Source organism: Sylvia atricapilla, chromosome 2, assembly GCF_009819655.1.
Source record: "Sylvia atricapilla isolate bSylAtr1 chromosome 2, bSylAtr1.pri, whole genome shotgun sequence".
Lineage (NCBI taxonomy): Eukaryota > Metazoa > Chordata > Aves > Passeriformes > Sylviidae > Sylvia > Sylvia atricapilla.
In genome coordinates, this window is record NC_089141.1 from 102422058 (window position 1) to 102437062 (window position 15005).

Below are 15005 nucleotides of genomic sequence, written 5' to 3' on the forward strand. Positions count from 1 at the left end.
AGTTACCAAAATTGGGCAGGATTAGTGTGGGTCTTGGACTATTCCACCAGGGCAAAACATTTAAAGGATGTGCTCCATGCAGCAATGCCATCAGAGAAGCCTTGTCTGTGGTTCCCAGAAGAATGGAGGTGGTTTCTGTTGTTTCCTCAGAACCTTCAAATCAGCCACTCAGCTGGTGTAAAGTTGAGGCTGTCGTCATGAAGCCTGGCTTGGTGAATGTGGTTAAAGATCTTTCTCCTCCTCCTCCTCTGGTGGTCATGTCCTTCAGCATGAAGACTATTCAGAACCCAAAGACTCACCAGAATGAGGTAACTCATCTGTTCTCATTTTGGTTTGGTTTTGTTCTTTGGCATGTACTATAAGTTTCCTAAGGCTTGGAAGAGCCTCATAAAACATGTTTAAATGTATTTATTCCGGGCTTTTCAAAGAAATTTTTGCTGGGGTCTCAGTTTGGGCTAGGGGGCCTGCTTGGTGAGAATGTTTACTGTGACAGTGGATCCTGTGTATGTTTTCAAGCCTTCTATTTTGTCTGTTGTGCCTCATAAGAGCTATATGAGACTGCCTCAGCACAGCTGTTAATGGATTAGTTTTAATTAATTTATTAATTGGTTTAAATTAATTAATTATTTTAGAGCTAATAATAGGTTATAGGTAAAATAACCAGGCTTTTCTGCTAATAAAACTAATTTTAAAATTTTGATTTTGATCTTAGAGCACCTGCTATTCTGTTGTAAGGTCTTTCCTCAGAAAGGAGGAGAGATGTAGGTGGCCACTCTCAGTTGTGGACTGCAGACCACAGTGTGTACTTAGGCACTTTGGTTTTTTTAAACATAGCTCTCATTAATGTTGGAAGACATTTAATATTCACAAATAGGACAGGATAGTTGTTTCTGGCTAATTGAATTTAAGACTAATAGGTTGGCAAATATTTCAAGCAGAAGTATTCCTCATGATGAATTCAAATTTTTTTTGGTGGAAGTATGGAAAATAAATGGTTTCTGGCCAAAGTAACAGGACATACACAAGGTACCAACAGGAGTTGGCTTGCCAAGATGCTTTAAAGTCTTTCAGCTTTGTTTTCTGTTGGATTTTCCTGATTAGTGTCTGGGGAGCCAGGTCATCTTGCCAGCAAAGCAATCAAAAGCATCATTAAAGCTACTGGCTTCCAAACACTAAACCTCTTGGCTCCTTGGCAGTGTTGATGCTTGCCTAGGGGTAGCCCTTCCTGATGCAAGGCTTCTCTGCCCTGCTGACACCTCCCCTGCACCCCACAGGGAATCCTTTACACTGTGGGGTCTGGTCAGATTCAGAACAAAAACTGATAAAAGTGGAAGTTTTCCAAAGTGAATTATTTTTCCTCTCAAATTTATGATCATTTAGAAGCAAGAACTATTTTATTTTCCTTGAGGTCAATTGATAACTTCCTTCTTTTCAGCTGTTTGTGGTTGGAAGTAATTTAAGAAAGATCTATTAGAGAAGCCAGAGAAGGATGAGAACTCTTAAAAAAAAAAACAAAAAAAACCAAAAAAGGATAGAAGAAATGAGTATGGATAGTAGTCATACTTTTTTGTGCTTATGAGTTGTGTGTTCTGTATCTCCTTGGTATAGGTTGTGGCTCTTGCAGCTCTGGTTCATCAGAAATTTCCTTTGGATAAAGCTCCACCTCAGCCTCCTTTTCAAACACACTTTTGTGGTATGTACTTGGAACAGTTTGAGTAGAAAAATCATTAATTTTGTGGGTTTTGGTTTTGTTGTTCTGTTTTGGTTTTTGGTTGTGTGTGGGAGTTATATTAATTTCTTTATTTAAATTTTTATATCTTTCTGTTGTTACAGCAATAATGGCCTAAAATAGACAAGTGACAAAATTTCAACTCCCGGACAGCCTTTTCTTCCCATTTTTAACTTCAGTGGTTACTGACTTTTTATCCAAGACTTAATTAAAAAAAATATAGTTTGAGATGATGCCAAGTAACCTTGCTCTATACAGTTTCACATAATTTTTTTGGTCTTACTCCATCTTTCTCTGCCCGTTAATTTAGACAGTTTATTTACTGTCACTTTAGTTACTTTTCTGCTCAGCTCTTCTAAACGGAAATATTTATAAACAAATTTTCTTAGGGGGAAAAAAAAAATCTTGCAGCCGTGTCGTTGCAGTAATATCAGCTAAACCTTGAGATTCAGGCCCTGACTGGAAGTGATGAGGTGTTGAATGCTTGTGAGAGGAAGTTCTTCAGGAGCTGTGGCCCATAGTTTTAATGTCCAACGATAACCTCAAATATGACTGATTCAAACTGCTTAATTGCTTTAGTAATTATTTAGTTATCTTAAAGACAGTATTCAGTTAAAGTTGGTGTTTCAGAATTAGAAGTCAGTTTTCTCAGCTGACTTTGTTGTGAATGGGTGCTTAGGGGAGGGCACAATCAGGAACTTGTATATAAGTACGAATATCACTTTTTGCAGCTGTTTCCAAACCGAGTGATTGCATTTTTCCTTATGACTTCAAAGAAGCCGTTAAAAAGAAGGTAATTTCATTTTGTTACCTTCTGATTACAGTACCTTATAGAATATGAACTTTGTGGTGCTTTTGGTAACTGGTGAAGAGAAATAGTAAAAGGAATGGAATTATTATTTAGTTAGTTTTCTACTCTGCAAACTTAAATCCAGGTATTTATTCTGTGTTGCTCATAAAAAAGTGTTGTGTGCTCTGTGAGACTCAGTATTGCTGCTAATTGTGCTCTTAAAATAGATGGGCTGTTAGACAGGAGAGTTGGGAAGATTTTGTAAAGAGGCTAAAATTGTGGTTAATTTTCATTATATCTGACTCTGCACTCGTAGTAAACTGGGAGAATTTGTTTGTTCTTTTCTTGCAGAGTAAAGTCTGTCAAAATTTAGATGTCCCCGCTAAAGGGTGGTGGGAGAGCTGACAAAATAGTAAAGTAACCTATTTTTGTTTTTCTTCTATTTCTGTGTAATCTTAAAATCTGTGAGTGAAGGATGCATATGGAGCATTTTCCTGGTGTGCTTGATTCTTACAAGGCTCTTAAAATATCACCAGACACCTGCATTCAAAAGCAGAATGGGTAAAAGCCTCTGAGAAAAGCTTTCCAATGTCTATGGGAGTGAGAAAAAAAATTCCTTGCATTACAGAAGGAAACAGCAGAACTCCGTGGTGCTTTGTTATTGTCTTGTAACTAGCAGGGGAGAGGAGAGGCTTCCATTTTAAACTTATTGGGTCATTGAAATCAGGTGCTCTCTTGCTCCTTTTAGAATGCTAAAATAGAAATTGCTGCAACAGAGAGAACACTGCTGGGGTTTTTCCTTGCGAAGATTCACAAAATTGACCCAGACGTTGTTGTGGTGAGTAGTTCTGAGACTCTGAGAGTTAAATGAAAGTATATTGTCAGTTGGTCAGCTTTGTTCTTTTTCTTTTGTCCTCTTATAGGCTTTTTAATGCTTGTTTTAGACTGCCTTATGAATTGAGTTTGCTTATGAGACAGCAGGTATATTTTGATACAAGGATGATACGGAATTTTCCCTGACACATTTTATGCATAGTATTATTTCCCATAATAGCTAAAATAGGCAGCATTTTCACAATACCTGAAACAAGTTTGGTTTTTTCTTTGCTCAAAAGACAAAACACAACAAAAAAAAATCTGATTATTTTCTAGAAAAATGGGAACTCTTGGTATACTTAAGATTCTGTTGCAGCTCACATGCTCATATAATTTGTGTTTATGCTGTAAATCAAAGTAACTATCTATACAAATCCACAAGATCTGAGCAAAGGTTTGCAATAAACATTTTTATGTTTTCTACTGTTTTAGCAGCTGAGGGTTTATTATAATTGCTCATTTTCTTTTTGTTGATGTTTAATTAATGTGCAGTTCTGACTTTCACATAATAAAATTCTGAAGACAGTTTGAAGTTTGTTGTAAGTCTGAGGTTGATTACCTACAACTTGTTAGGTTGTATGTATTTACCTGACTTTTGTAGGTGGATAGAAATAATTAAGTGATGGAAATATGATGAAATGAGCAATGTCTGATGTTTTCAGCTCATTGCAGCTGGTATCCACTGTTTGCCCTATGACCTGAGCTTCCTGGTGGCAATGGCAAGGTATCAGAAGAAACACTGCAGTCAATGGCTTAAAATTGAAGATGCTGAGAACAGGGGTGTGAGAGCTCCTATCTTGGAAACAGCAGAGCTGTGTTAGTGCAGTTTAATTTGTACCTGGTTTAATTAGTGCTGTTGAAATGCTGCTCCCATTTTAAGGAGCTGCTTCTGTAGCACAGTCTTGCACTTCACAGAGGTGCCTGCTGGAGTGGACCTGCAGTTCCTGGTGGCTGGCTCATGTTCCTCAGGGTAGCATTTTGCTTTCAGCTGAGGGTACAGACCAGTGTCATCAATGTACTTAGCACTGTTTAAAATATTGCTGGAGTGCTTTGATATGTAAATATTGCTTGCAAGGTGTTCCTACCCAGATTTAACAGCTGTTCCTATTGAAGTATCAAAGGAAAAAATTACAGTATTTTGATGCCACTATTCTGACTTTTACAGGTGGAGAGAAAAGGAATTACTTTTAGCTTTAATTTATATGCTCTATGAAGAATGTTGTGGATTTTTCTGGAAAGCTTTAAATCCTCAATTCTGGTATCAAAGCATGAAGATATATTGTGTGTGCTATGAGCCACTTACAGAGCTGATTTTGGTATTCTACTCAACAGCATTGTTAGTGTTAAGACTAATGAGTGCTGTTGATGAACGTTCTCTTAGAAAGTGCTTTCTACAAGAGAGATAATGCCATCAATTAGTTGGAAAAAATCACAAAGGGCAAAGGAATACTGAGTGTGTGAAAGTAAGTCTTTCAATTTGCATTTGTTGTAACCTTTTTTGTTATTTTTTCTGCTTCAAGGGTCATAATATTTATGGATTTGATCTGGAAGTGCTGCTTCAAAGAATTAATTTGTGCAAAGTTCCTCACTGGTCCAAGATAGGTCGACTGAGGAGATCTAATATGCCAAAGCTTGGGGTAATAAGATTGCTTAAGTCTTTTAAGCCTCTTTATGTTGCATGTGATTAAAAATAAATTAGTTTTTCTGAGGAATTGTAAATTTGACACTGATGTATTTTGACTGTTGGTCATACTGAATTTTGTGGGTCCCAGATCAGAAATTATGAGTGTTTATATGACTTTTATTACAGTAATAGGATAAACTGATTTTCAAGTTAGGCTAATTTAGTTTACTTATCTCAACTAGATGGCAGTAATGACAGATTAATTGCAGTAGTCTTTACTGTAACTGTCTTTGTCTGCTGAAACTGTAAAATGAGAAAAAGCAATTTGGATTGATGGGTGAATCATCCCATAGAGAGCTGCTAAGCTAATAATTCTGTAGTTCTTATTACATATTTGTTCAGAGGACAATGTGTGAAGCTTGGAGTATTGAAATGCTGAATATGGCTGTGTTCTCGCCTATTCCTGTCCTTCCTAGAGGCCAAGTTGTGTATTTCTGTGTGGTTCTGTGACTTCTCCTCCTGTTGTTATTGATGCAAAAAGTAGCCTTAGAGGAAAGACAAAATCCACACCCAGGTTCTTGTTGGGGCTATTCTAATGATTGAAGAAAAAAAGCATGATGGTTTAACCATTAAGGTATAACTAGTAATGGAAGTTAACTATTTCTTAATATCTACATACAGTGCAAGATACCATGGGTTCCTTTAGGGCATAATTATAAGTCCTTTAGTATTAGTGCTATTTAATAGAGTATTAGAGTACTTAGTGACCAACTGATTTGACTACTGACTTGACTGAGTCCTATAAACATATATTGTGAGTAGATGTTTTTTGGTTAATGTTTGTGTGTTTCATTTGGGTTTTCTCTCCTTATTTAATATGATGAAGGGCCGAGGAGGGTTTGCTGAAAGGAACGCTGCCTGTGGTCGAATGATCTGTGATGTAGAAATTTCTGCTAAAGAACTCATTCGTTGCAAAAGTTACCATTTGCCTGAACTGGTCCATCAGATTTTGAAAACAGAGAAGATAACAATTCTACCAGAGGAGATTCGAAATATGTACAGGTATGTTGCTGATAGGGGGTTTTAATCCTTCTCTGGAGAGCAGAGGAGCTGGTTCCCTGACATAAAATTTTACTTTTGCTTACTTGATTTGTCATGGAGATGCTGCCTTAGCGTACTGGGGGTTGAAAAGTTAAATAGTGTCTTACCATTATAAAAAAATGTTTCAAACTACTTGTGGTGGCTTATTATGTATGAAGCAAATTGATTTGTGGGAGCATTGGTGTAGACACACTAACAGGAGATGGAAGGCTGAGTTTTGGGGTGATTTTTCAATTATGAGAGTTGCTATAAAATTCCATGAGTTGTGTGCTACAGATACTCTGTGTTTTGTACAGCACATGGGTCTAAACTCTACAGAGTACAGTGGAGATTGATTTTTGAGATCTTTTCTAGGCCATGCTCCTTCTTTCCCCAGTGATTCTCCTCGCTTACTGTTCCTGCTGGAAAACACCTGGACAGATGCCAAGTTCATTCTCCAGATCATGTGTGAGCTGAATGTTCTGCCACTGGCTCTTCAGATAACAAACATCTCTGGGAATGTCATGGTACATTTTTATTACTTTCCACCCCTCTCCACTGTCTCCCCCCAAACAGTTCCATGTTTTCTGTGTTTGATTTGCTGGGTTTAATTTCTAAACTCTGATTTAGAATGCATTATGCTGTAAATTTTTTGCTATGAAGGATAGGAGAGTTCAATGTTCTAACCAAGTAATAATATAAAACTTCTTTAAATATCACATTTGAGTTTTGTGTGCAGTGATGATACAGAATAATAGTAATCATAGGTGAAGTTAAATAGTTGGAGGACATTGCTCGGTCTGTTTTGCTGTCAAGTGTTTTCTGTGCTTTGAGTTCTCTTTTCACCCCCTCTTCAGTCGAGGACAATGATGGGTGGACGATCTGAACGAAATGAGTTCCTGCTGCTTCATGCCTTTCATGAGAAGGATTATATCGTGCCAGACAAACAAGTTTTCAAAAAGCCTCCACAGAAGCTGGTGGGTCCAGTTTTTCTCTTCCCAAGACTTTTTATTAAAAAAAAAAAGAAAAAAACCTTCTTCCATCTTTTGTGTGTTTACTGTTCTGTGGGAACACAAAGAAGCCCAAACATAACTCGGACATAACTTAATGGTACAGCATATGCTCAATTAAAACATTGTTTTTGTTTGGAATTCATAATGAGAGTGGGACAATGTAACAGCTTTTCCACTGCATCACAGATATATAAAAACTCAGTTGTTATGTTAGTTTAAAATTAAAATAAGCTAAGTATTTGTCTCTGTGGAGAAACAGAAAAGGCGACAATCTGTGTTGTTTAATATCTGCATTTAGTTATTTTGATGAACAGTATTTCAAGGAAAGTTTGTTATATGGATGAAATATTCAAAGGTATTTAAAAAATCCTTCTGTATAATACCAGTGTAAATAATAATTATAGAAATATCCAGATGTTTGTTAGTGAACAAATTAAAATTTGCGAAAGTATTCGTATTACACTATATTTTGCTTTTTAGTTTTAAAAAAGTTCAACAGCAAACTTGAAAGCAATAATTTTTGTTGATTGTATTGTTGCATCAAAGTAGCACTGGAATTCTGAGTTATTCAGAATAGAATTGAACAATTGAGAGAAGAATTCTTATTACAACATAACAAATACCAGAATATTCTTTAGGTCAGTAGTAATGTTTTGATTGTTTTTATTCAAGTCCAGCCATTCTGTTTGCAAAACCCAACATTTTAATTGGGCAATCATACCATGGGTTATGAGGTGATTTTTTTATCATAATGTAGCCATTTACAGCCAGTTGGAACAGGCATTCTGGTGCCATGTTGAATGATAACAATACTTTAAGGTCTTTGTAATCTCTTGTTACCAGTTTTTTCCTGTCAGAGTTGGTTTGAATGCTGTTTTGACATTTAGAGGGCTTCAGTAAGGATCATGATGAAAACACCATTTTTTGCATATATTTTAAAAGGAATTCTACCCTGACTCCCAAATTTGTATTTGACTTGCCAAAAATAACTCCTCTAACATTACAGAAATATTAGAGACTAGATAATGACTGTTTTAAATGCCAAATGTAGGTGGATGAAGATGAAGATTTTGAAGATCAGAATAAATCAAAGATAGGGAAAAAGAAAGCAGCATATGCTGGGGGCTTAGTCTTGGATCCCAAAATCGGTAAGATGTTGCAATTTTCTTTCTTAAATAAAGTTAGATACAGGTAGGTTATATTAATACAGAGAGACAGCAGTGGGAAACCTGTGTTTGTAGGAGTTTGGTGTCGTGGTTGTGAGGGACATCTTGTTGCATGCAACAAAATTCACAACACTGATTGTGGAATTGCTTCTTTTGAGGAATTAGGACCGTATATTTATGTATAATTTTCTGATGGACACGTAAGTTTTCTTTCAGTTTCTCCTCTACGTGGGGAAAACTGTACGAGTGTCCTATAGTAACACAGAAGCTATCTGTTCAACTCTGGTGAGTTAATGGGGTTGGATCGTTCCACTTCTGACAGCTTTCTGTGAAGGGCAGTGGTGCATCTCAACAGCTGCTTGAAGGGATTTAGATTAGGGAAATGTGGTACAAGGTATTACTGTCACTTAAATATTAATTGAGGAGTTGCATGAAGTCCTTTGGGAGACTTGAGTAATTACAACTTTTCGTTTTAAACTCTGTTCTAGGTTTTTATGACAAGTTTGTTTTGCTTCTCGACTTCAACAGCTTGTACCCATCGATTATCCAGGAGTACAACATCTGCTTTACCACCGTGCAGCGACTGTCATCAGAAGCACAGAAAAGGGCAGAGGTTTGCCTGCTTTAACTTGTGGCTTAAATTATACTAACTTAACTTCAGAGTGTTTTTGGTGAATCAGCTCCTTAAGAAACTGTTGTTTTTCACTTCTTTGGTCCCCTTTCACATATAAAAAGTGAATCTTGTTTAAAGATGCATCATATTAATTTGTGGGTTGGGACTTTTGGGAATATTTTGTGTCTGTTCACCTTCCTTTCTGTAATAGTTTTACTGAATCTTGGCAAGTTCTTTCCCGTTTAATCTTGGTATCATCATGAAACAAGATTTTTACTGAGACTCTGACCCTTTCCAGCCATCTTCCCTAGCAATTTCTGAGCCCCTTTACTAGTTTCATCCTAGTTTGATAGAGGCTTCCTAAAGTTAAGTTGTAAAAGAATTAATGCAAATATAGCTGATGGAGGTAGGCAAAAGTCTAATGCCTTCTAAAGGAGAGAATACAATTGTGAGCTCAAGCCTTATTGGACATCAGGAAAATTATGTGTGTGGCTTGGGTGGGTGTTGTGACTGTGTGAGCTGTGGCACCCAGCTTCACAAAAACTCATTTTGAACTCATGCTGTTCAAACTATGTTAAACACAACTGGAGAACCTCCTGAAGGTACAGTTGGATGCACTGTTTTATAAACAGCTGTGTTGGCTCTGGCTTATCCATGGCTGGAGGTTTTCATTTGCTCAACTGCTGAAACAGTTGTTGGTGGAGCTGTGTTATAAAGTGAAGCACTGAGCTGGTCAGGTCTAAAGGTTAAATCAGAGGCTTTTATTTTTAACTGGTATCAGCTCACAGATTGGAATTAGTTAGTCCTGTAGCAACTGAAATATGAACATAGTAGAAGAAATGAGGAGACAAGTATGTGGAATTCTGTCAGTAAGTTCCTTCAAGCTGTCTTTGGATTTTCCCTGCTTTCTGAAGTGTGCTTCAACCTGAAGCAGCTAATTTTGATTTCTCTCACTGTATGATGTTTAATCAGGCTTTGGTGTAATTTCTCGTTACAGTTCTCCTCAGACTGCTTTACTAAACTTGCCAACTTCATCGTGTCTGTATTGCCCTTCCTTTATACATTGCCGTCACTTTCATTGTGCTTGAAATACCTTTCTATTTTTGCTGATCAGCCATTTCTTCAGTCATGCTAAGAAGGTGTCCTTTCTGCTATGTTGTTTTGCTATAATCAAGAGTTGCTTGGGGTGGAGTTTTTGTTACTGCTGTACTCAATTTCACATTTGTCAGTTGTATCATTCAAAGTATCAGTTCACAGAGCAGGTGCTCCTTTTGACAGGTCTGAACACCAAAAGTACTTATGAGATGATGAAAAAGGGATAGATTTTTCAGCACAGGAAGAATTGCTGTGTGTGTACTTTTCTTTATGTTTTTATATTTTTCTATATATACCTAAGAGTGAGAATGTGTGTGTATTAGCTGGAATTTTTTTTATATATATATATATATATATACATACATACATACATACATACATACATATATATATATGTATGTATGTATGTATGTATGTATACACACACAGACACACACACATAAATATGAAATAAAAACCTTCCTGCTACTGGTCTGTGCCTTCTTTGTGGTTCTCCAGCAGTGAAACAGACTTAGGCCCTGTCCCCCAGCAGGGGCAAAGTAATACAGTTAAACAAAAAAAACCTCCCATGCTTGTTCTAAACTGTGCTTTGGGTACTCTGCAGGAATTGGCACAAGCTGTGTGGTTTTGGGTTTTTTCCCCCCAAGCTTTTCATTTAATGCATTATAATCTAATCTTCAAGCAATAAAAGGATAAGCAGTGGTGATCATTTCACAGGCTGAAGAAGAGGAAGAAATTCCAGAGCTTCCAGACCCATCTCTGGAAATGGGAATTTTGCCTAAAGAAATCAGGAAACTGGTGGAGAGAAGACGCCAAGTTAAGCAGTTAATGAAACAGCCAGATTTAAATCCTGACCTCTATTTACAGGTGTGTTTTATAGAACTCCGTTGATTTTTTCCCCCTCTCCCCTTAAGTGCCCTGATCAGCCTTGTAGAATAGGGATGATTAGTAGTGAGCAGTGATTGTAATGTGCTTTATTTGTAGCCCATCACTGCTGCAGTCTGTATAAAAAAGCTGTGAATGTAATTGTGAGCATTAAGTTCTGTTCCCTGATGGCTGTGGTTGGATCATTTTTCTGGTTGTGTTTCTTTTCAGTATGATATCAGACAGAAAGCTTTGAAACTCACGGCTAACAGCATGTATGGCTGCCTGGGATTTTCCTACAGCAGATTCTATGCCAAGCCTTTGGCTGCTTTGGTGACACATAAAGGGAGAGAGGTAAGTCATTAAACATTTTGCACACATGTAAAAAGGTTGAATTTAGGCCACCTGCTTTTTTTCATTGAATACAAGAATGGTTTTGTTCTTGAACCTGCTTTTGGTTTCAGAACTCTTTATCTTTCTTGTACTGTGAAACGATTTGGTTTCAATGGGCCAGATTGTGGTGACAACAACAGAAAAATCAAGGCTGCCTTCACATTTTCCATGAATTTCCAGTTCTGCTTGATGGGTTTGATTTGGTGGTATGCTGCACCTTTGGATGAGCCTGCTTGTAGCCAGACTGCCCTGTGGCCCGATACGACTTCCTGAAACCCTAAAGTTTGTGATAGGGCTAATTAATCATCAAGGCAATGGATTATGTATCAGGGCTTATTTTCAGAAAATGTTCCTTAAAATAAAGTTTCTCATTAGCCTCAGATTTTATTTTAAGAGTTGCTCTTGATTTTATAGGCAAAACTACTCTTGCTATTGATTAGGATGGTAGCTCAATACAGACCACATCAGCTTTGTCCCTGTGGGAAAAATAATCTTAAATGATCCAAAACAGAACACTGATATACATTCATTGTATTAAAACATAATGTTGTTTGATATTAGTTCCTTATAAAAGAGAATACCAAATAGGAGTCTGCAAAGGTGCCACGAACAGTTGTGTCAGGGTGGCTGCTCAGGATTTTGGTTGATCAGGGAGATGGAGGAGGTCACATCCCTGTTGACAGGCTCCTCATCCCTATGATGTGAGGGCACACCCACTTCAGAATTCCCAACTCAATTACATAGGGGTGTTTTATTTCTGGCAGCACATCTTTGTTTTTAATTATCTTCTTAGCTAAACAGTTCTCTAGAGAGAACCCCATGTTTGCTGTCTTCCGAATTTATGTAAGCAGTTATGTTTAACCGTACATATCTGTTTAACTCAGAAACAATTTCCCAGTTTGGTAATTACAAATGTTCCACGTAGCCATGTGGATTCAGAAGTTAGTATTTCCTTTAATAAGATATTGTGTTTGTTGATGTAAGATTCAACCTCATGTTGTCTATGAGGCTGGCATGCAAAGCAGCTGAGTATCATAGCTTTACACATTTTCTAATGTGTTTTAAAAGTAGTAGATTCTGCTTTGTTCTTTGAGTTTTTTTAATGATCTCCGTATGTCACATCTCCATATGTCATCTGCCACAAACCTGGTATTGTATTCTATGGATACTTAAGCTTTTGGCCTCTGTTAAGATGGGGAAATGCTTTTTGTTTGCACACAGAGTTTATTCTCATTTGTCTGCAATGTATCAGTTCTGAGATAAATATGTGAAATTCTTGTGTTCCTGCTTTGTGTTCCAGAGTGGTGGTGAGATGGGGAAATCCTAAATAAGTGCTGCAGAATGTGCTAGGGAGTAATTAGAGGTGGTTTCTCTTACATAGCTGATCTTTGGTTGGAAAGGATTTCTTACCTCTTAAATTCTGGTGCTGCTAGACCTGTGCTGGCTTCTGCCAAGCCTTTGCACACATTTGAGGTTTTGCCACAGAAGATGACACGAGGACACCTTAGTTTTCTGTTTGTGTTATTATTTTCTTTTTCTGTTTGTTTTTTTTCTAAGCTGAAATAGCTAATCTGAAAAAACATTACTTTGCATTTTTATATTAGTCTTTCTATTCATAGGCTTTCCTCAGTTCTAATATAAAAGAAGTAAATGTTAAGTATATGGAGGTTTGGGTTCTCTATCGGAAAAGGTTAATTAAAAAGTAACTATTATGGAGAATTTATGGTCTAAATTTAAATGGCCTTTTCTGATGATCTGCAATTAATACCTTTTTTTTTCCTACTGTTGTCAAGGGCACCTGAGTAAATGCAGGTAGGCTTGTAGAAGTCTAAGTGGGAAAAATACTGTGTGGGATGAAAACTGAACTTAATATTTGCACTAACACAATTACAGTTCAATCGTAAGTCTTAGCAGAATAATTGAAAGTGGGAAATATGTATTTCATGTTGAAGTTGTTAAAGCTCATCCTAGCATTAAGTTTTAATGTAGCTGAGAATGAGTTTTGATGAGTCCTGTAAATTGATGCTTTTCAACTGTGTGACTGACAACCTTTCCACTGAAGTTGTGGGAAGATTCAAGCACCTGGTGCCAAGTGCTGAGTACCACGTCTCCTGGATTCCTAACTTCTCTTTGTGGTTTGGAGATGCTGGTGTAGTAAAAGCAGTGGAGCTGCCATGGGGTTCTTTATGGTGACTAAAAATACTTGTAATTACATCTTGCCATTGCCAGAACTTGTGTATGACTGTACTAGTGAACTTGTGAACTATAATAGAACTTGACATGTTCTCTTCATTTTGATGACAAAGTATTAAATATGGTGTAGAAAGGCCATTTTTAAAAAGCCAGATCATAGTAGATGATCCTTAGGGTCCCTTCCAACCCAAACCATTCTACAATTCTATGACAGCGTAATCCATAGAAACTCAGTTCTCTTCGGTCAGCTGCAGAGAGATACGGGCCAGTGCTTGATTTTTATTTTCCTTCAGCCAGGGAATATAAACGTAGCAAAGGCTTACATGGCTGGCCGTGGGCAGGCTGGATCCCGCGGAGTTTATCCTGTCTGTCGTTCCAGGGAGCGCGGTCGAGGGACAGGGCGGCAGTGGCGGGCAGGGTTCGCTAGATGGCGATAGAGACCTGGAGATCCGTAATCAATTAACGCTCATTTGTGTCTAAGGCTTCAAACCTCCATTATCGGGTTGCTCGAACGGGTCTTCCTTGTTTTTCATGTGCGGGTAATCTTTAACAGGGGCATATCAGTGTGAATTTGTCAGAATTTAGGTGTCACTGGTAGACTGCTAAGTTCTGTGTGTGTTTTGAAAAAAGAAAAAAGCAAAAACTTGGAGTGGAAGTGAGTTAAAACTATAGCTCAGATCTGCTTGACCATTCTAGTAAGTGTAAATATTTTTCACTTTTGACTGTAAGAAATGCCTCGGCAGTTCAGCAAAATAAAAAAATAATTTTACATTTGCAAACCATTGATCAGGAATGTGTTAGAAGGGTTCCTCGACTTTCCCCTCCACCCCCACTATGTTAGTAAGCCTATGCCTGGACATTACTCTTGTTGTAACTATAGCAGTTGCTTGCATGGAAAAGTAATAGGAAAATATTTAATATATTTTTAGCTGTCCTTTAATGTAATTTAACAACTGGAAACAAGATGAGTCGGAGCTGTAGGAGCAGCCAGCTCTGCAGCAGCAGGCAGTGCCGGGTCATGCCGTTCCAGCCTCTCCAAAGGACAAGCCTTTTGATGAAGTGTCAGTTGTCTGGTTTCCTAAATGCAGGATGCCGTGTGCTGCAGGATTCTCCTACAGGACAGCAAAGTTGTTGAGAGAATTAACTGTAGACAGCTTGCTTGCTAATGGCTTTCACTCAATGCTGAGGCCTTTTCCAGGTATTTGCTTTTTTTTCCTGTGTTGTTTTTTGCTGTTGCATACTTTTGCCCAAGCAAACTTGCCTTTAGAAGGAAAACAACACATTTGGTGTTTTCAGCAGTGCTGACAGGTAGACCTAGTGTTCAAATATGCAAAATAAAAGGGGGAAAGAGGCAATTGGGTTAATTCCAACTTTCTCATTCAGATCCTTTAGATACATTCTCAATTAATAATTAGTTTAAGGCCCTGGCAGTCAAAAGGAAAGAATAAAAGCATGTTATTGCTGCAGTCTGGGAGAAGAATAGATGAGGGAGGATAAAAATGAAGTAGAAAGATGAGCTCATTTAAAAAAAATTAAGGGTAGGTAAGCAGGTTAATGGCTGTCTACTGT

General features: G+C 37.6%; 1 protein-coding gene and 1 non-coding gene across 2 annotated transcripts in view; both read left to right on the forward strand.

Annotated features, from left to right (window-relative positions):
• The window catches only part of POLA1 (DNA polymerase alpha 1, catalytic subunit), a 182916-nt gene that overhangs the window by 20153 nt on the left and 147758 nt on the right, over positions 1-15005 (forward strand). The window contains exons 14-25 of the mRNA XM_066313985.1: positions 151-308; positions 1609-1693; positions 2461-2522; positions 3268-3357; positions 4916-5032; positions 5906-6081; positions 6497-6626; positions 6957-7076; positions 8164-8260; positions 8767-8891; positions 10704-10853; positions 11082-11204. Of these exons, the coding sequence (XP_066170082.1) occupies positions 151-308; positions 1609-1693; positions 2461-2522; positions 3268-3357; positions 4916-5032; positions 5906-6081; positions 6497-6626; positions 6957-7076; positions 8164-8260; positions 8767-8891; positions 10704-10853; positions 11082-11204 (1433 nt within the window). The remainder of the gene's footprint in view (positions 1-150; positions 309-1608; positions 1694-2460; positions 2523-3267; positions 3358-4915; positions 5033-5905; positions 6082-6496; positions 6627-6956; positions 7077-8163; positions 8261-8766; positions 8892-10703; positions 10854-11081; positions 11205-15005) is intronic.
• Positions 8472-8602, forward strand: LOC136358288 (small Cajal body-specific RNA 24). Its single transcript, XR_010743049.1, has one exon. It is a non-coding gene; the product is annotated as a small Cajal body-specific RNA 24 (non-coding RNA).